At 48.8% G+C, this 20,782-nt stretch overlaps 1 protein-coding gene across 6 annotated transcripts in view; it reads left to right on the plus strand.

Annotated features, from left to right (window-relative positions):
• Positions 1 to 1,072: 1,072 nt before the first annotated feature.
• Positions 1,073 to 20,782, plus strand: part of TSC1 (TSC complex subunit 1) — a 33,085-nt gene continuing 13,375 nt past the window's right edge. For 3 of the 6 annotated variants that reach the window (XM_068155931.1, XM_068155934.1, XM_068155935.1), the window contains exons 1-10: positions 1,204 to 1,299; positions 9,656 to 9,718; positions 11,100 to 11,275; positions 12,742 to 12,845; positions 14,051 to 14,203; positions 15,902 to 16,046; positions 17,077 to 17,231; positions 17,897 to 17,970; positions 19,425 to 19,603; positions 20,557 to 20,666. In XM_068155931.1, the coding sequence (XP_068012032.1) occupies positions 11,170 to 11,275; positions 12,742 to 12,845; positions 14,051 to 14,203; positions 15,902 to 16,046; positions 17,077 to 17,231; positions 17,897 to 17,970; positions 19,425 to 19,603; positions 20,557 to 20,666 (1,026 nt within the window). In that variant the 5' untranslated portion in view covers positions 1,204 to 1,299; positions 9,656 to 9,718; positions 11,100 to 11,169. Of the gene's footprint in view, positions 1,154 to 1,203; positions 1,300 to 9,655; positions 9,719 to 11,099; positions 11,276 to 12,741; positions 12,846 to 14,050; positions 14,204 to 15,901; positions 16,047 to 17,076; positions 17,232 to 17,896; positions 17,971 to 19,424; positions 19,604 to 20,556; positions 20,667 to 20,782 lie in introns of those variants that run through there. The other 3 variants (XM_068155932.1, XM_068155933.1, XM_068155936.1) reach the window with 3 other exon arrangements.

Genomic DNA, 20,782 nt, shown 5'->3' on the forward strand with positions numbered 1-20,782 from the left:
TGCTCCTGTGCAACCTAAACTAGATGACCCTTGGATACCTGGACTAGATGATCTTCAGAGGTCCCTTCTAACCCCTGCTGCTGTGATTCTACCAGGCTTGCTACTGGCATCTGAGGACTGTTCACATGGATTGAAGAGTTGGAGCAGCAGTTGCCAAGCACCCCAAGCACATCCCTCTGAGCTGCCCCTCCTAGGGGAACGAGAAACACCGAGACCCAACAGCCTGGGCATTGAAACCTTCAGGTGAAGACTTGTTGGTGTTGCACACAAAACCTGGAAGCTGGAGAACCTGGCCTGGGGTGATTTCCAGTCTTCTTCCCTATTTTGCAGGAGGAAAAAGAAACCTCTCCTAGAAGGAGGGATGACATTTTGTGTTCTGTGGCTGTTGAATTGCAGCAAAAGAAAAACAATCTTTGTCCATGCTTTGGATGAAGCATCACAGGGGCCAAACTTGGCAGAGTTACATTCACCAAGCATAAATCAGATCACATCTTGGGTGCCTGCCCCAAGCCTCCTCCCAGGAGCCCTGCAGTCGACACACGGGGTGCGCACAGAGGCGTTCTGGAGAGCTTTTGATTCCCTTTTGGCACACTCGGGCACTGAACCCCCCACTTCCAGGCAAGCCTCCGGAGCCAGGATGCCAGCGCGGGCCACGGAGCTGCCACCCTCCCGCGGGACAGCGGACGGGGAAGCAGCCGAGCGGGGGCCCGGGGGTCCCGACCCACGGCTGGGGCCAGCGTGCGGGAAAGGATGCACAGACCCCGGTACAGATCCTTTCCCAGCGGGGGCCGAGGGCTCGAGGCGGAGCCGCCGCGACCACCACCCCAAACCTCCACCGCCCCCTCCGGCCCGGCCTTGTTTACCGGCGGCCGCCGCCCGGCCCCCCCCCCCCGCCGCCCCGCTCCGTGACGTCGGCACCGCCCGGGGCCGCTGGCGGCACCGCCCCCAGAATCACGCGACCTCCTCGGGGCCGCATCGCACCCTCACCGATACCTCCGCCGCGGGACAGCGGGTGGGAGCGGCGGCCGTCGCCTTCCCCCCCACCCCAGCCCTGCTACGCCCTATGGACAGAAAGGTCCTTAAAGAGGGAAGAGATGAGCGGGGTGGTGAGGCGCTGGCGCGGTGCCGGGCAAGGGGGGAGCGAGGCGGAGAGGTGGGACTTGTTTGTGTGGCGGAGGGATTCGAGGGGAGAAGCGGCCTGTGAATGGGAGGGGGAGGGGGAGGTAGGGCCAAGATGGCGGCGCCCTGTGGGCTAGAGGAGCCCTGAGTGGTAAACAGCTGAGGGGAGGAGAAGGAGAGGTGAGTGCGCTGGGCCTCCTCCTTCCTCCCCCAGCGGGGCGAGAGCGGAGGCAGCCGGGGAGGAGGATGGAGAGAAGGAGACAGAGAACAGAGTGGGGAGGCAGAGAGAAAGGGCTCGGGGAGGAGGCGGCAGGAGAAAGGGAAGGGGCCGGGGGGATGGGGAAGGCGAGGGTAAAGCCTGGTGGGGGGCTGCATGTTCCCTCCTCTCTCTCCTTTCCTTTCTCCCTGGCAAAACCTCCTCCTGGCCTCTCCCCACCCCGCTTCCGTGGGGCTACTTGGAGGGCGGGGGGGGAGGGGGTTTGGGGGTGTTGTGTGTGTGTCCCCCCCCCCGCACACCCCCTCCCCAACACGCCTTTTAAATTCTGCGCGGTTTATCGATCAAGGTTCACACACACACACACACCCTCCACCCGTCCGAAAAGCTCGAGGAGCGATTTCCATCCTTGCCCTGCCTCAGTGACCTGCTGAGGAGGTTTCCCTCGGCCAGGATTGGGCATGGGAGCAGTCGTTGGAAGCCCTTTGGGTGAGGGAGGGCTGTGCTTGTTTCCTTGTTTCCTCACTGGTGGGGTAGGTAAGGTGAACTCTGGATGTTGTTTACTTCTGCAAGAAAACATTTTGCTTCCTGTTCTCGCCACGAACTTGCAAGGGCTGCCGTGCTGAAGTTTGCACCCTTTGTTTGCTCTGGATGCAGCCTCAGCCCTTGTTTTGGCCGTTTAGTCACTGCTGCTCTCCTTGGTGTTTGTTGATTCTGTTAAATGAGGCTTTTACGAGGCAGGGAGTGAAAGGAAGAACATGCCTCGCAGGAGCAGGTGATTCAAAACCCCTAGAAACGACACAGGAACCGGGCTCAGGTTTTGTGTGCAGGGCTGCTTCCAGAGCTGCTCTTCCCAGAGAACCTTCCAGTGGATGCCAACACAGAAGGTTTTCATTCTTGCCCTGTTCTGGCCCTGTGGCTTCCTGACCTAAACTTCTGTGGCAAGCTGTTAGAAATCCCTCACAACCAGAGCACTGCTGAAGTGAGGCCATCAGGTGGGAAAATCCCTCTTCAGCTTACGTCTGTGAACAGCTGGAAACTGAGGTTTTGAGAGCTGAGGAAGTTTTAGCAGTGCAAGCAGTGGGAATACAGACTCTCTGCAGCTGAGCTGCCTTTGCTGGGCAGCAATCAGCTACTGGGCTTATCAGAGAGAGCTGCACCAGGTTTAAGCTTAAAATCACGAGTTTAAAATCCTTTCCTCAGTGAAACACTGCTTTTGGTTTGCTTTTGTCAGTGTGTTCTGGGGGTTTGAACAGCCTAGTCAGCCCAGGACTAAACTGCCTTTATGGGGAGCTGCAGAGACTTACTCAGATGAAAATACAGTCAGAATATCTAATGTGTCATGAGATAAGCTTTAATTAAAGTGATTTTATCTTTGGCTGTGTTTCATCTTGGCTCCTAAACTCTTTGTTATTTGGGAGTTTATGGGGAGCCAATAAAAAGTGGCCTTATTAAAGGCTTCACACAAGTGATACCCTGTCCCCGTTGCAGATGTTTTGGTGTTTGAGCAAACTTTAGCAACTGTTTGTGGCATGAAATGAATGCTGGCCCTGTTTTTAGAGCTGGGCTGCTGAGCTGCTGATGTGCCAAACACCTCTTCCCAGGCTGATGATGTGATCACCCCAGTCAGGCTTTGTCAGAGCTAAGCATACACACGTGCATGCACACACACATGCACACACACACACAGATTTGGAACAGATCCCTTCTGTAATAAGCAAATCAAATAACCAGAGCCCTTTTTAATGGTGGAGGCAGGGGAGGGCTCCCAGATTTTATGGCAGGTAACAGACAGGTGTATTTTTTTCCCCCCCTTGTAGCTTGGGATCTTGATTCTGGTGTGTAGCTGCTCTGTTTTCATCTAGCTCAATAAACATGCTGAGGACAACTTAAGAACACTTCCTCTGTTAGCTTAAGGTTTCCTTTGAGCAGCACAGAGAGAACTTCTTGCTGTGCTGAGCTGCTGTCACTTTCCTGGCTCCCATTCTTTTTTGGCTGTAATTTAGAAGCTCCACGTCGCGTTTGGTATTGTGCTGTGTAATGCCTGCTTGAATTCTCAGAGCAGTTAAGAGGAGTACACCAGGTAGTTCAGGGTGATTTCTGCAGTTGCTGAAGTGCAGCTGAACTCTTTGGGTATGGTTAGAAGTTCCTTTTGGTGGCAAAACCCCTCCAAACCCAGTGCTGCAGAGTCCTTGCGTCCCTGTGGAGCCTAAAGCTCTCTGTTGACTTGTTCACAGCTATGAAAACATTCCTCAGGTGAAGTTGTTTTCCCTTGTATCCTCTTAATTAAATTGATACAGCAGCCCAGTGCTTGTTCTTAGTTAATTATTTGCTCTTCATACATGCCTTTGTATAGAAGGACTCAAAGTAATCCCCTTTTCAGGTTAGCAACTGGCTTTTTAGCAAGGCTGCTGCCAAAGGGTTAAGTGTCAGCCCTGCCACGGTTGGGCTTTTTTTGTTTGTTCCCCCCATGCATTGCTTTTAAACAATTTTCCCTCTGCCAGAAGTTTGATGGGTAGCAATTAGCAGAGTGTATCAGCACAGTGTCGTTTCAAAAGGGTCTCTGAAAATTGCTGCATGTGTTTCTCTCTCTTTGTTTGGGGTTATTGGGGCTTTGTGTGCTTCCTGCTTGTGCACCGCCAAACAAAGTACAGGAGAACGTCCATAATACTGAGTTATGCCTACAAATGAGTAGGAATGGGGTCTTGCATCAGAGCTTAAAATAGAGAGGGGGAAATCTGGACTGCCAGAAGCAGCCAGACACCTTCATCCTTGAAAAGGGAATAACTACGTGGAGTCGTGCTGCCAGTTGTAACAATCATTTAGAACTGAGCTTTAAACTCTGTAGAGTAGTTATGTCTGGCTGGTGAAAAAGAGACTGATCAGCTGCTTCCTCTCCTGTTGCCACCAGTGGTTTTTATCCCTGCTGTCACTTTTCATTCATTGCTTGTGTCACTTCTGTAATGACAACATTTAATTTACCTGTGAGGGAAATGAGTATTGAGCGTGGATAGGAGCTACACAAACCAGGCTTGGAGCTGTGCCTGCTTGGGCACGGAGTGAGGCATGACAAGCATTTCCAAGGGCTGAGCTAGAGGGGCTGCTGCATTTTGCTTTGCAAACAATGATTGCTGTAAAATCCTTCTGTCCTCCTCTGTGGCCTCCAGCCAAGCAGCACCTGAGTAGAAATCAGATGGGAAAGTCTAAGTCTTGAGGTCTGGCTTGCCTTGTCGCTGTCGGCAGTGGTCTTGTGTTGCTGAAATCCTCATTTTCTCCTGAAGGGGAAAACATTTCCTGGAGCCCCCCAGATTTAAGCTGTGATTAATGAAGAGGGATGAAATGCTGATGTTGATCCTCCCCTCGCCACCCCTCAGAAGAATTGCTTCTCAGGTCTGCGCTTCTGCGTTGCTACAGCAAACGCTAAGGAGATTCTGGGAGGAGTGTGTGTGGAGTGTGTCCCCCTCCACCTCTCACAGAAGCATAACTGGCACTACCAGCTGCTTTATCATTTGGCTTGAGATAAAAATACACTGAACAGAACATCTTCTCTTGACAGAAATACGTCCAGAAGTCATAATCCTCTGAAACATTCCTCTGTGCCTGTCTCTAGTTAGCCTTTTTCCAATGAATGTTTTTGCAGCCTTTCCCTTTGTCCCAGGTCTGTAGCTGAACTGCTTTGTGCTGTGGTGAAATTAGCTACTGAAATAGTATTTTTTTGGATGGATTCAATTGGTTCTTGGCTCCTTTGCTTCTCCTTTTTCTCCTGTAAGCTGGCTCCAGAGATGTGTTGGTGCTTCGAATGAATACCTTTTATTTCAAGTGTGGCTTTTGGAAAGCTCTTGAATCTGAGGGTGAGAAGTTTGCTCTTGGTGATGTAGCTTCCAGTGATAGGACTAGGGGAAATGGAATGAAGCTGGAGGTGGGGAGATTCAGGCTGGAGGTGAGGAGGAAGTTCTTCCCCATGAGAGTGGTGAAACCCTGGAATGGGTTGTCCAGGGAGGTGGTTGAGGCCCCATCCCTGGAGGTGTTTAAGCCCAGGCTGGATGAGGCTCTGGCCAGGCTGATCTAGTGTGGCCATGGCAGGGGGGTTGGAACTAGCTGATCCTTGTGCTCCCTTTCATCTCATAGTATTATACAATGTCAGGGGTGGAAGTGTTCCATTTAACAGACATTTGGACAGATTGTTTTCACTTGCTACTATATTTCTGTTCTATTCTATCTAGTGCCTTGGGTCTTTCATATAAAAGTGCTTTTAAGAGTTAGTGAAGAATCAGGGACTCAAAGCATAGGGAAAAATTCCTGAGTACATTTTAGTCCTGTCAGTTGCAAGTACAGCTGAAAGGATGTGGAAATCCTTCTAAGAGGGGAGTGGTTGGGATAGGTAGGGATGGAAGCAGCCAAGACACTCACCTTGTCTACTTTGTATTTGAGAAGACAGACCTGGTGGGGATAGGATACTGTAAAGGTTTCAGGGAGGTCTTGTTCAGCTCAGAATGTGTCAGTCCCAGGTAGGAAATAGTGTGGCAACCAGGGGATGTTCTGGTTGTTACACAAAGTAATGGCAATTCCTCAACTTGGCCTGAGTTCCTTACCCACCTCCATCACAAGTTACTGGTGGGACTGGTCATAAATCACACTGACACTGTGGGCTGTGCTTCATCTACCAGAGCACAGTGGTTTCTGCTTGGAGTTGACAGAACTAGTTACTCAGCTCTCTTTGCTTACAAACAGTCAGACTTGCTGGAATTACCTGGTGTCTTCATTGGTGCTGGACACAGTGGACTCCACATGATTAGAAGACTTCAGTCTCAGTTGTAGGGTTTCAGATCTGTTCCTCACAGATGACCTTTTACAAGAGATCCTGTGCTGAGAACACTTGTGTCCAGCTCTGGAGCCCCCAGTACAAGAAGGGCAAGGAACTGTTGGAGCAGGTTCAGAGGAGGCCGCAAATGTTATCAGAGGGTTGAATCATCCCTGCTAAGAATCCAGGCTGAGAGAGTTGGAGTTGTTCAGCCTGGAGAAGGCAAGGCTCCAGAGGCACCTTGGAGCAGCCCTCCAGTACCTGAGGGGGGCTCTAGCAGAGCTGGAAAGAGTCTTGTTACAAAGCCAAGGGACAATGGCTTCAAGCTGAAGGAAGCTAAATTTAGATGACACATTAGCAAGAAGTTCTTCCCCATGGGGGTGGTAAGGCACTTGAACAGGTTGCCCAGGGAAGTTGTGGAGGCTCCAAGGCTGACTATTCAAAACCAGCTTGGATGGGACCTTGAGCAACCTGGTCTAGTAGGAGATGTCCCTGCCCATGGCACAGGGGTTGGAACTAGATGATCCTTGAGGTCCCTTCCCACTCAAAGCAGTCTCTGATTCTGTGATTTGCTTTCTGCAGCTGTGACTCTCTGTGTGTAGCAGGGTGACAACATAAAGCTGGTGTTTATATTACCTCACCTGATAAACTTTACACTTAGTCAAGAAGCTGTGTATGATGTTGTCCTGTGGTTTTTCAGATGGGGCTGGAAATCCTCCTATTAACATTTGAAATGCAGGCTTTTGGAGGGGGAGATGGCCCCAGTTGATGGGAAGTGCTTCAGTGCATGCTCTGCTGACTGACAAGTTGATCTAAACTGTGCTGGATTTATTGGCACAAGGTCACCTGAACCATCTGTTTTAGTCCAGGGAGCTTGGGAAATGATTAGTTACTTATCTGTATAGTTATTGGCAGCTCCATTTGTGTTATCAGCCTTGCTTTTATCTGATGTTTGTGTGTGCCATGAGGCAGGCAGCATAAAGTTTGAAACCCTCTTACCTACTGAACATTTAAAGTGGTGTTTTTTCCCAGCTGGCTGCAAGTGTATCACAGAAGCATAGAATGGTAGGGGTTGGAAAGACCTCTGGAGATCCAAGTCCAACTCCCCTGTGCCAAGCACCTAGAGAAGGTCACCCAGGAACCCACCCTGGTGGGCTTTGAATGTCTTCAGAGGAGGAGACTCCACCACCTCTCTGGGCAGCCTGCTCCAGGACTCTGCCACCCTTAAAGAAATTCCTCCTCATGTTTAGATGGAACTTCTTCTGTTCAAGTCGAACCTGACTTCCAGAACTCGTGCTGAGTGTCTCCAAAGGCCTGGGTTTTGGTTTCACATGCTGTAGTTTTTCCTCTGGCAATACCAGAATTAGTGAAACCTGCTGTTGTGGTTTTTACTGGTGTGAAGAAGGTCTGCTCCAAGCATAATAGCATCACTAGAGGGGAAAACTAAGAATAAACCCATTCTTTTCACTCTGGGGAAGGGCAGGGAATGAAAGAAGGGAGAGTTGACAAGTCCTTTATCAGCTGCAAAAAGGCAGAGACCGGTGCTCCTGCTGCTTTAATTCTCAAAACAGGTTTTGCTTGCAGCTGCTTTGGGGGTGTGGTCATGGATCTCTTTTGTTCACAAGACTTTAAACAACTATTTCATGTTGCTTTAGAAGCTGGTGAATCTATTGCTTAACCATAGCTGAAGCTGTGTCCTGGTGGAAATGGAGGCACCTATGTCAGCAAAGCCTTTAAGGTCTTGGAGGTAGCACGCTCAGAAATGAAGGACTGGGTGACTTCTAATAAGCTGTTGCCTCATCCATCCTGCTGCATCCCTGCTGACCATTCTCAGGGTAATTTAGGGAACTGAATCCAGAGTGCCAGAATACCAAATCCAAAATACCAGAAACTACAAAAAACAAAGCAGCTGGCTCCTGAAAATGAGTAAGAAGGTGGAAGGTTGACTCCAGAGCTGCAAGGATGAGTGGCTTTAAGCTTTTTGAAAGGATGATGTCACTCTTTGAGCTTTGCTTGTCTCCTGGAAGCTTGCACAATGCAGAGGGAAGAAAAACCACCAAACCAGAACCCCAACCCACAGCAGCTCCCAGCTCTAATCTCTTTGGGAAACAAAGACCCATGCTGCTTTTGAGCAAAAGCCCCAACTCTTTGCCCACACCCCAAGCTTCTGTTGTGTTATCTTTAGTTGGAAGCCTTAGGCCAGTAGCCAGGTTTAAATCTGCAGGTTTTGAAGTGTGGTCAGCGCAGGACTTGAGCAGAAAGAGCATTTAAATGTGAAGCACTGCAGTTAGCAGCCTCTGCTGCCCTGAGGTTTGGTTTGGACTGCTCAGCTCTGCAGTTGTGACCATGGACAGCCAAGTGTGGGGATTCATTTTTTGGGGGAGGGGGATCTTATAACTGGAGCACTTAAAAGTTTGTGGCTGCTGCCCTGCCTGTTTGGAGTGTGGAGCCATATTATCACCTCTGAATTGGCAATCAGTGCCAGATTAAGTAAGCTGATGTCTTGTGGCCCTAATAAAAGTGACCTTGGGCAGTTCTGCAACTGCAGAGTGATATGTTGCAAATGACAAAGTTTACTGGTAGATAGGTTAACTCCTGCTGTCCAGTAACATTGTTAAAGAGAAGCTTGCAGGGAAGTAGTGTCTGTGGAAGTAGTTACAGCATTAGGATTTAAAATAGAGCATTGATGGGTGGTCCCTGGCTAAGGTCTGATGATGGTTTGACAGGAATCCAACCACCCAAACAATTAGAGTAATTATTCCAGGTTCAGAATTTGGTAGGATAAGAGAAGACTTTTTTTGTGTGTGTGTCAGCTTTTGCCTCCCATAAATGAACCTTGAGCAGCTTTTGAAGGTTCCCAGTACAAAATTACAGGCTTGTGAAAGCCAGCTGCTTTGAGAAACTGCACAGCTCAACCTGTGGAAAGTTCTGGAAAGGGCAACTGTGCAACACCTTTTCATAGAATGCTTTGTGTTGGGAGGGACCCTAAAGATCCTCCAGTTCCAACCCCCTGCCATAGGCAGGGACACCTTCACTAGCCTGGGCTGCTCAAGGCCCCATCCAGCCTGGCTCTGAACACCTCCAGGCACCTCCACAAGTTCTATGGGCAGCCTGTTCCAGTGCCTCACCACCCTGAGGAGGAAGAGTTTCCTCCTAATATCTCATTTAAATCCAGCTTCTTACAGTTTATTACACCTTGTCTTATCACCACAAGTCCCTCTCCAGCTCTCCTATAGGCCCCTTCAAATCCTGGAAGGCTGCTCTCAGGTGTCCCTGGAGCCTTCTCTTCTCCAGGCTGAATAACCCCAACTTTCTGAGTACTCTACCCCTCTGATCACCATTATGGCCTTCTGGACCTGCTTTTGGTGCTTTTCAACCCAAGGGCTGTCTGACTTTCCTCCTGCAAGAGGTCTAAAGCTATTCTAAGTGAAGAGCTCAATGCTGTTCTGGGTGTCCAGGGTTTGATAAGGAAGGAATGAACAGTGCCTTTTGTTAACCTCTCCTTGCTTTCTCTTTGTTAGTGATCATGAAAGGTGTGTGGCTGGCAGCACTGCAGACAGAAGCTCAGCTCCTCCACAGAACAGGTGCTGTATACACAACTGCAGTCAGAACCATCTTGTATGTAACCTTGGGCTTGCCTTCCATGGAGGGAGTGGAAAATGTGTGCTGGCTGGAAGGAGAAGGAAGGAAGAAACCCTTGCTAATGAAATTGGGTGTGATGTGAAGCCAGATTCCCTCTGCCACTGGGAAAGGTTCAGTGTAGGGTTCTTACAGGTGAAAAAAGTCCTGATTCATTTGGTGATTGATTGATGTGCTACCTGAAACCCTCCACTGCTGGGACAGAGGAGGAAGCCTAAATGGCTTAGATTTAGTCCTGCTTAGTACTGGGAGGCTGACCAGTTGTGTTATCTGCACACTGCTGCATTTCACCACAGATTATACATGTGAAAGCAAAGTCTGGTGTGCTGCTGAGCTTGTGGTTCAGTCCACACAGGGTGGCTGAGAAGCAGCAGCTGTAGTCACACAAACTGAGTTTCCTAACAGCTGCAACTTGACCACACTGCAAATATGATCTGAGGGCTGAGAGTGTTGGGGTTGTTCAGCCTGGAGAAGAGAAGGCTCCAGGGGGAGCTTAGAACAGCCTTGCAGGATTTGAAGAGGCCTACAGGAGAGCTGGAAAGGGCCTTGTTACAAAGGCATGGAGTGATAGGATGAGGGGTAAGGGCTTCAAACTGGAAGAAGCTGGATTTGGATGAGACATTAGGAAGAAATTCTTCCCTATGAGGGTGGCAAGGTACTGAAACAGGTTGCCCAGAGAAGCTGTGGAGGCTCCAAGCCTGACCATGTCCAAAGCCACACTGGATGGGGCCTTGAGCTACTTGGTGTAGTAGGAGGCTACAGCAGCAGGGTTGGAACTAGGTGATCTTTAAGGTGCTTCCCAGCCCAAGGCAGTCTGATTCTCTGCATTAAAGCACAGATCTGTTTGTATGCAGTAATGCAAAGCCAAGGGCAGTGACTTGTCTAATCTGGCCACAGGAGTGCAGAAGGCTCTGGGGATTTGGATTGCCTTGCACTCTGCAAGGCTGGCTGAGGAGTAGCTGCAGTGAGAAAGCACAAATGGAGAGGTTCCAGGGAGCTGTTTGCATTTTGTTCAAAACTTTAGTCTTAGCTGACTGACCTGGAGAGCAAATTAAGAACCATATGGTAACAGAATACTCTGCCAGTCTGTCTGTGCTGGCCAAGGGCTTCTGCAAGAAAGATCAGTGTGTTTTAAGAAGGGGAAGAAAACCCTGCTTGGAAGTCAGAGGCTTCTTTGGAGCCTTTTCCAACTCTCTTTGTGCAGATTCTACCAATCTTAGTGTTAAATGGGCAATAATGCAGAAAAGAAGTGGGGGAAGTGATGAGACATTAAAGGTTGAGAGGGAGAAGGGAAAGCTCACTGGTCTGTGCTGTCTTCTCCCCTAGTCTGGTAGAGAGGCACCAATGAGGAACTGCCTGAAAATTTGACCTCCACCTTCATGTCAGTGTGTGCATCATGGCACAGCAAGGGAACGTTGGGGAGCTCCTCTCAATGCTGGATTCTCCAATTCTGGGTGTCCTGGAAGATATAACAGCTGCATTCAAGGATAATCTCATCTGTGGTATGTGTCTTCTGCTGTCATTGGAGGGAGGTTTTACACTTACACCACTGGAGGCAGAATAATGTTGGTTTCTTGGGTTTTTTTTTTCCTTGCCTATCAAACAGTCTTTGTTAATGCAGCTTGAAAGAAACTCTGGATATTTGGGGTTGGAATTGCTCTAAGGATTGTGGCTTTTCATCAGCCCATTTTGCTTAATGGCCTCTTGGAAGGTCTGTTATGTAATTGTTCAAATGCTATTAGGAAATGACTGCCTTTTCCTGGGGCATAACCTCGAGATGTGAGCTGATGAAACTTGCTTTGTCAAGTGTATCTAGAAAGAATGAGGTGGGAATTGGTTCCCACGTTGTGGGAGCTGGTGGGATTTTGTGCATTCAGAAACCAACCAACCACCAAAATAAACCCCAACCCCAAGCCAAGCAGCAGTCAGGCTTGCCTGCTAAAATGAGTGCTGCAGCTGCAGCATCCCTGATGCTGAGAGAGCCTGAGAGCACTGTCCTTGGCCCTGAGCTTGCTCTCCTTTTTCTGCTGAAGGAAGAGAATGTAAAATCATTCCTGAACTCTTGCCCTCTACTGAGTAGATCACCCAGTCCAACCCCCCTGCTAAAGCAGGGCACCCACAGCAGCTTGCCCGGGATCACAGTGCCCAGGTGGGTTTGGAATCTCTCCAGACAAGGAGACTCTCTGACCTCTCTGGGCAGCCTGCTCCAGGCCTCCAGCACCCTCACACCAAACAAGTTTCTCCTCATATTAAGATGGAACCTCCTGCGTTGCCCCTTGCATGTTCCTGGGCACCACTGACAAGAGCCTGGCCCCAGCCTCTTGCCCCCCATCCTTTAGCTCTTGCTGAGCATTGCTCAGATCCCCTCTGGGGCTGCCATTCTCCAGGCTCAACAGCCCCAGGGCTCTCAGTCTTCCTCCTCAGAGCTGCACCAGGCCCCTCAGCATCTTGGTAGCCTCCACTGGACTCTCTCCAGCAGTTCCCTGTCTCTGTTGAACTAAGATCATTGAATCAATCTGTTGATCCAACACCACCAGGGCCACTAAACCATGTCCATAAGTGGTGTGGGCACACCTTTCTTGAACACCTCCAGGGCTGGGGACTCCACCACCTCCCTGGGCAGCCTGTTCCAGTACCTGACCACTCTTGTAGCAAAGAAATTTTTCCTCATCTCCAACCTTAAGCTCCCCTGGCACAATTTCAGGCCATTTCCTCTCATTCTGTCACCTGATCCTAGGGAGAAGAGAGCAACCCCCACCTCACTGCAACCTCCTTTCAAGGCCCTGTAGGGAGCAATGAGGTCTCCCTTCAGCCTCCACCACATTAAACACCCCCAGTTCCCTCAGCTGCTCCTCCCCAGCCTTCTCCAGACCCTTCCCCTCACACAGTTGTGTAACAGTTGGTGTAAAGCTGTGCACTGTCTCTAACACACTCTTTGTTTCCCCCCTTGCTGTGGCCCTGCTGACAGACCGTGGGCCTATGCTGGTGAACAACCTGGTGGACTATTACCTGGAAACCAACTCTCAGCAGGCACTGCATATCCTGTCCACGCTGCAAGAGCCTCATGACAAGGTAAAAAACACCTTGGCCACTCTGGCAAATTTTAGCCTGGGCTTGAAGGAGCCTTTTTTAATCAAGCACCTTGTTAGCTGTTGGAATGTGCTGCCCAGGGTGGTGGTGGAGTCCCCATCCCTGGAGGTGTTCAGGAGGGGATTGGATGTGGCACTTGGTGCCATGGTTTAGTAGTCAGGAGGTCTTGGGTGACAGCTTGGACTTGATGATCTTTGAGGTCTTTTCCAACCTTATTGATTCTATGATCTGTCAAACTCTGTTCTTCCATTCTGGTGTTGGATTAACTTATGGTAGTGATGTAGTATCTCTGTAGTAAGGGTAGTGTGAAGTTGTTCATTTCTTGAGCTGCTTGATCTGACTTGGTTAGGCAAAGAATCTCTGGAAATGGAAGTGGTCTGAAGGGGTGCTGGGAGAGCTGAGGCTGTTCAGCCTGGACAAGAGAAGACTCCAGGGACACCTTAGGGCAGCCTTCCAGTGATTAAAGGGGGCTACAGGAGAGCTGCAGAGGGGCTTGTTACAAAGCTGTGTAGTGACAGGACAAGGGGGAATGGATGGAAGCTTGAGGAGGGCAGATTTAGACTGGGGATTAGGAGGAAATGTTTTACAGTGAGGGAGGTGAGACACTGGAACAGGTTGCAAAGGGAGGTTCTGGATGCTTCCTCCCTGGAGGTATTCAGGGATGAAGCCTTGAGCAACCTGGTCCTAGTGGAAGGTGTCCCTGCCCATGGCAAGGGAGGGAGTTGGAACTGGATGATCTTTAAGGTCCCTTCCAACTCAACCCATTCTATGAACCTGTGAGCCAGGTGAGCAGTGAAGCTGTTCTGAGGACTGCTGCTGCCTCTGTGCAGTGCTGCTGCTTGTTCCCTGCCGAAGGTGCTGGCCTAAACCAGTTTGGGTGTTTTGAGAGCACGTGGGGATTTGTAAGTAGATTGAGGGAATGGCATGAGTTGTTTGACTTCTGCTGGCCAGGGTTTTTTAGTTACTTACCAAGTGTTGGAGTGCTTCTGGACTGAATTGTTTGTCTTTTGTGCTGAGATCTCTTTGCTCTCAGATCCTGTAAAATGCCCAAACTTTCCCCAAGTGCCACCAGCGAGCTGCTGGGCACAGCCTGGTGTGAAAGGATGCAGAGCAGTGAAATTAAAAACACATTTCCCTTTGTGTTTTGTTTTTTTTTCCCCCCACCACTCTGCAACATCCTTCCTCAGCATCTACTGGACAAAATCAATGAATACATGGGCAAAGCTGCTACTCGTTTACCCACCCTCTCCCTGCTGGGACACGTCATAAGGAGACAACCATCATGGAAACACAAACTCTCTCAAGCACCTCTCCTCCTTTCATTGCTTAAATGTCTCAAGGTAAGAGCTGTCACTGTTGTCCCTGAACCACCTGTACACCTGACACAAGCATCCTTGTTGTGCAAGGACATTTATTTTCTGTTTCCAGGTCGTTTAGTTAGGCTGTGAGAAGATTTTGTAAGGTGTTGATTAAGATACAGAGCCCTGGTGGGACCACATCAGGCAGGTAGTCTGTGCTGCTCCTGTGCTTGCTGGCAGCCTGGGTTCTAAAAGCCACTGTCACTGTAGAACTTTGGATTGGGACAGTTTGCTAAAACCTCTCTGAAAGTAAGTTGAAGACAGTGGGCCCCTGGTGGAGTTGGTGGATGTCTTGAGTGTGAATTTGAGGGGAAACACAATAACTTCAGGAGAACCCCAGTGGTACCTTGTGAGGTCACAAACCCTACTTGCACTGGAGGTGAAATTACCTTGAAATGAGCAGGCTTCCAAGGCCTTCCTTTCTTAGCTACAGCCCTGCTACTTGCAAGGAGATAGCTGCTTCCCTGTGGTGTTTTTCCACACCCCCCCTCCATCTGCAAATTTCTCAGTTATAATACTGTACAGAGTTGTGACAGTGAATCAAGACTGGAAAGTGTTTGGAGGCCTAAGGTGTCTTGTCAGCACTATCATTTAATATGACAGTGAAGAATTCATGTTAGCCATTTAAGTCACATTAAAATGGGTGATGCACTCAAGTGCCAGTCCCCTTCCAAACAAATTTGGCAAAGAAACAGTTCCTGGCACTCCTGATGTGCCTGACAAAGGTATCCCTTCCAGTATGAGTTGTATCTAACTGTGACAGGTGTGAAGTGTGTCAGAAAGGGGTGGGAAATACATGGAAGTGCTGGGGATGTGTACAGAGGGCTAGGGATGGATGTGGACCTTGCTGTGAACAGGGTATGTCTGACTGAAGGTGGGCACAGGCTGTAGGTCACACAGAGGAAGTAAAATCCATACACTGAATGTGTCCAGTCACCCCAAGTGGCTCTTGGGAGGTACCAAAACCATCTCAGTGGCACCTAGCCACAGGCTTCCCTGTGCTCTTTGATCCCTCTCCTGACAAAGCAGAAAAGCCACCAGGCAAAAGGTACATTCAGCTGGGGAAGCAAGTAGGGACCCACAGGAAAGAGTTGGAACACTTTCTGTGTCCTGTCCTCAAAGCTGATTCTCTGTCACTGTTTCATCTAGCTGAAGATTGTGGCTGCCCCATGCCTGTCTCTCAGTGTAAGCCAGGGGGTTCTGGTTATTGTCTGAGTGACTCCTCTTGGAATGTCCAGCAGCCAGAGTCATCAGTCAGCTTCAGGAGAAAAGCTTTTGACCTTTGTGTGGGTAGTTGGCCAACATCCTTGAATACCCTGATCAGATTTGCAAGTTCCTAGGCTCTGGATGCTGTGTTCTTAGCTCTGGGAAAGAAAGGTGGTGGTGCAGAGAATGCTGCACATAGCAGTGAGGTGTTTTTCCTCCTCAGCTGTGGGACTGTGGTGATGTTCCTTTTTTTAACCAGAAAAGCAGCAGCATAGAGACAAGAATCCCAAATCCTTTTACTTGGAATTGATGAGAGAGACAAGAACCTTGGTTCTAAAACTCTGGCAGGTTTCAAAGTAGGGAACTTTTTCCATGGTGATGATTCAGTGTTCGCTTCATCCTTGGAAAAAAATAAGAGGGGGGAGGAATTCAAGACTCTGAACTGACTAATGCAGGTTTTTTCCCTTCTTGCAGACTGACACAGATGTAGTAGTCCTCACCACAGGTGTCCTAGTGCTAATAACCATGTTGCCAATGATCCCTCAGTCTGGCAAACAGTACCTTCATGATTTCTTTGGTATCTTTGGGCGTCTCTCAGCCTGGTGCTTGCAGAATCCAGGTGAGATTTCAACTTTGTTGCATGCAGTTATGGTTTAGTTGTATCCCCTGCCCCGACTCTCATGCAGTTGGTGAGCACGTTCTTCTGTGAGGCTCTTCCTGCTCTGAGATTGTTGAAATGGAGAAGATGACGTGGGGAAGGCCACAGGCTCTGCTCTGGTCTTTGGTAGCATCAGGGAGCACTCCTCTGCTCAAAACTGAGAAGCCTTTTAGGTTCTTCCATGTGGTGCTGCTACTGCATAAAGCTTCACTGGACCAAAGTGCTACCCTGCTGGCAGCACAAAGCAGATTGATCTTCAGGAGTAGAGGAGGGAAAGTGCTAACCCTTGAGGCAGCTGATTGGGAGTTTGAGGTCCCAGGTACGGATGGGGCAGGGGAAGGAGCAACCTTCTAAGAGTTTGTTTTAATGTGCAACTGTCAGTAGCCATGAAAGTGTTGGTGAAACCAGCCTGGCCAGGTAGAGGATTGATTCTGCTGAGTTGGTTTTGCTGAGTTGGTTGTGAGGTGTCTGGTACCTAAGCCGAGTGTTACCTCGCCGTGTCTCATGCTGCGTTAAGCACAGCGAGATGCTCTTGGGAGGACCATACTGCATTGCAGGAAGATTGGAGCTTAGAAGATGCCTCTTAAGGTTCAACTCTTGGCATGATTGCTTTTGGTGGATACAAGCTTTTGGGGTTTACTTTTGAAGTGAAGCAAACCTTAGTTTTTCTTTTTAGTCAGACAGTCTTGCAGACTCTGGCTCACTCTCTAGAAGGGTTTCAGGTTTTAACTTGAATTGGTTAAACCCCTGCTGTGCTTTGCCAGGATACTGGTTGGGATTAATGGTCCATATCTTCATTTTGGGCTTTGCTGTGAGCTGCTGAGCAAGTGGTGCCTGCTCTCTCACAAGACTTCACACTTGCAGTGGGTACCATTCCTACCTCAGACGACTTGCTCCACTTCACACTTCAAATGTGAAAGCACTTGAGTTCTCTGGAAGTGGTGTTCCTTTCTCCCATGTAATGAAAAAAGATTCCAACTGCTTTTTCCAGGTCATGTGGCAGAGATTTATCTTGTCCACCTCCATGCCAGTGTTTATGCTCTCTTCCATCGTCTCTATGGAATGTATCCTTGCAATTTTGTCTCCTTTCTGCGTTCCCACTACAGTATGAAGGAAAACTTGGAGACCTTTGAAGAGGTAGTCAAGGTAAAACACTGCTCCTCTCCCTTATCTGAGACAAGGAATTCATAGTAGTGTAAAGGCAGTGGTTCAGCCTGGAGAAGAGAAGGCTCTGGGGTGACTTAATAGCAGCCTCCCCTTCATTTGAAGGGAACCTACAAGGAGGCTGCAGAGGGACTGTTTGCAAAGTCCTGCAGTGATAGGATGAGGAACAATGGTTTGAAATAAGAGAAGAGTTTTTACATTGGAGTTAGGAACAAGTTCTGCAATGTGAGGGTGGTGGAACGCTGCAATAGGTTGCCCAGGGCGGGAGTTGAGGCCCCATCCCTGGAGATATTTAAGATCAGGCTCCACAAGGCTCTGAGCAAGCTGATCTAGTGGAGGATGTTGCTGCTGCCTGCAGGGGGTTGGGCAAGATAACCTTTGGAGGTCCCTTCCAACCCAAACCATTCTATGATTTACCTGAGGGTTGCCCAGCAAAACAGAACAGAAAGAGGCTGTTGGAGGACTGAAATGTGGGTCGGGAGCAAAATCCTCTCCGGAAGCTGCAATGCTCTGTTAGCTTTATTTGCCAAGTGTAACACTCTGGACTGCTGGGATCTCTGGGTTGCTCCCCAGCTCTGTGCAGCTCAGTGCAATCAGAAGATGCTGTAGCAATAACACTCCACACCTTCTTGCTCTTGTTCACCCAGCCAATGATGGAACATGTGCGAATTCATCCAGAGTTAGTGACTGGATCTAAGGACCACGAACTGGACCCACGAAGGTATGTAGAAACAGAGAGAGATAGAAATGATCACTGCCATGGATGAGCAGTCTCTAGTTGAGGTACTTCAGCAGAACCTTTTCTGTCAGCAGCAGCTGGGGTGCCAGTGGTGGTGTGCCACTCATATTCATGGTAAACACTTAGACTTCCTTCATCCAAGCTGGATGAACAAACTGAAGCTGTTGTGAAAGGCCTTTAACGACGTTTGGGCTCTAAACTAACTTTGTGCCTGGGACAGAATCTGTCTTCTGCCTACCAGTTGGTCTTAATTGTATGACTTAACTGTCAAACATCCTCATAATGCTCTAAAAGAGTTTGCTTATAATGACTAAAGAGAAACTCCCACCGACCTGCTTCATTGGCTTAAGGTTTGGGTCTGTTCTTCTTACTATATTTCTTTTGTTTGTTTGTTTGAAGTATTTGGTGGGATTTAAGTGTTTAAAATGGCTTCAGTATGTCTTGTTTTGGTACCTAGATATTGGTTGAGTTAACAGATCAATTCTTTTAACAGGTATGTCTTAACATTATCAGCTGTTATTAGTTTTCTTTAGCAATAGGCTCATTTGCCTGCAGCAGCACCACTTGCTGCTTTTCTCTTGTCTCCACAGGCCCAGCCACTGAAGAGGAGAAATTGACTCTTGTTGCTGCACAGTAGTGCTCTTGCCCTGCTTTTCAGAGCCACTAGGAAAACACTGCTAAATGGGAACCTATTGAATATCACAATGCTCAATTTTGCAGGCTTCTCCCAGTCAGGGGGGAGGGTGGCACCATTCAGGAGTTACAGTTGGCACAAAACTACCAGCTGAAGCCTTCTGATTTGGTATCTGGCACATAATACCTTACACTGAAAAGCAACTCAGCCTTTGGTAGGCAGCCTTCTGTGCTTTCTCTTCTTTGCAGTGAACTTCCACCCCCTGAAGTATTGGGCAGATCTAATGTGGCTGCTTAATTTAGAGAGGAAAAGTTTTGGGAATGAAGGAGCCTAGTGATAATAAAAAACATTCCTGAAGGCTGGGAGGAAAAAAAAAAACCACCACAGACTTGAAACTGGCATTGCAGATGGTGATTGCTTAAGTAACCTAAGATCCCCTCACTGCTGGCATGTCTAAATTTTGACTACCAACATCTGAGTCTAGTTGAGCTGATTTCTACAGCTGCTGAAGCTCAGGATCAACCAAGTCTTCGTGTGCTGTTCCTCCTTTCCAGAGTGCTCCATGGCAGACCTTTATGGATCTCTGTGTCAAAGCTGTTTGTCTCCTCTTTGAGACCCCCCTCTCCCAAGTCATCTGGTTGCCATTTCTGTCGGGTGCCTTGTTCCAGTCCTGGCTGGGAGCATGCAAAGCTGTCTGGAACAACTGAGCCATCCTACAAGCCAATTCCTCATATCTCCAGGAACCCTTGTTTGTAACAATAATTGACTAACTTACTCTTTTGGATCCAAAAACTGTCTGCAGGTGGAAAAGACTAGAAACTCATGATGTTGTGATAGAATGTGCCAAAATCTCCTTGGACCCTGCAGAAGCCTCCTATGAAGATGGTTATTACTCTGTGTCTCGGAAACTCTGCACAAGCTTAAAACATCATCAAACTGACTCCAGTGCCAGCTATTACATTGACACACAGAGCAGCTATGGTAAGACCATAGATTCATTCTGGGGATCCAGGAATCTGTGAATCTCATTCTGTGAATCTCTGAATCTTTGCTGTGAGGGTGGTGAGACACTGGAACAGGTTGCCTGGAGAAGCTGTGGATGCCTCATCCATAGGAGTGTTAAAGACCAGGCTGGATGAGGCTTTGAGCAACCTGATACAGTGGGAGCTGTCCCTGCCCATGACAGTGGGGTTGGAACTAGATCTTTAAGGTCCCTTCCAACTCAGTCCATCAATGACCTGCCTGCTGGCTACTGAATACCCAATTCCTGGAGGAAAAATGGCCCTAGAGCAAAAAGACAAGTGATCTACAAGTTCAGTTCTTAGGCACTAGGAAAGAAACCATCATTTAATATATACATAAATAGACAGATAGGTGCTGTGGCTGTGCAGACATGGAGCTGGAGTTGTTCAGCCTAGAGAAGATTCCGGGGGACCTTAGGGCTGCCTTCCAGTACCTGAAGGGATCCTACAGGAAGGCTGTGGAGGGACTTTCCTGAGAGTGTCTGGAGACAGGACAAGAGGGAATGGTTTGAAGCTGAGGCAGAACAGTGTTAGACTGGAGCTTAGGAAGAAGTTCCTCAGTATGAGGGTGGTGAGACTCTGGAACAGGCTGCCCAGGGAGGCTGTTGCTGCCTCCTCCCTGGGGCTGTTCAAGGCCCTTTTGGGTGAGGCCTTGAGCAGCTGAGTCTACTTGGGAGGTGTCCCTGCCCATGGTGGGGAGAACTGAGTCAGCCAAAAGAAATAAGAGCTGTAGCATGTTAGATATTCAATAGAGGCTTTCTTGGGCTGGAAGCAAAGCCTTTACTTGCTAGCTACAAGTGTGTATGTTGAACAGGTTGATTTGAAGTGTTTTGGTTAAAGGTCTTTAAATCCTGGACTTGTCTTTCATGAGCTGGCTGCCACTCAATGTGTTTCAACTTCTTTGACTTTCAGGAACTTCTACCCCGTACTCCACTCCTCGGCTAACACTATCACAAATGCCAGGGCAGCTACCTCAGATTCTGAGCCCACAGTCCATACGGCTATCAACTGAGCCACAGCAGGTAAAGCAGGACAGAAAGCACAGCATCCCCCCAGTGCTCTCCACTTGGTTTCCCATCACAGCCATAAAAGTTCCTGTTTCTGAGGAGCCCTCTGAGTTCCTCAGAACTTGCTGTGC

The sequence above is a fragment of the Melanerpes formicivorus genome, unplaced genomic scaffold (assembly GCF_026170545.1).
Source record: "Melanerpes formicivorus ecotype bairdi unplaced genomic scaffold, bMelFor1.0.p_v2 SCAF_33, whole genome shotgun sequence".
Lineage (NCBI taxonomy): Eukaryota > Metazoa > Chordata > Aves > Piciformes > Picidae > Melanerpes > Melanerpes formicivorus.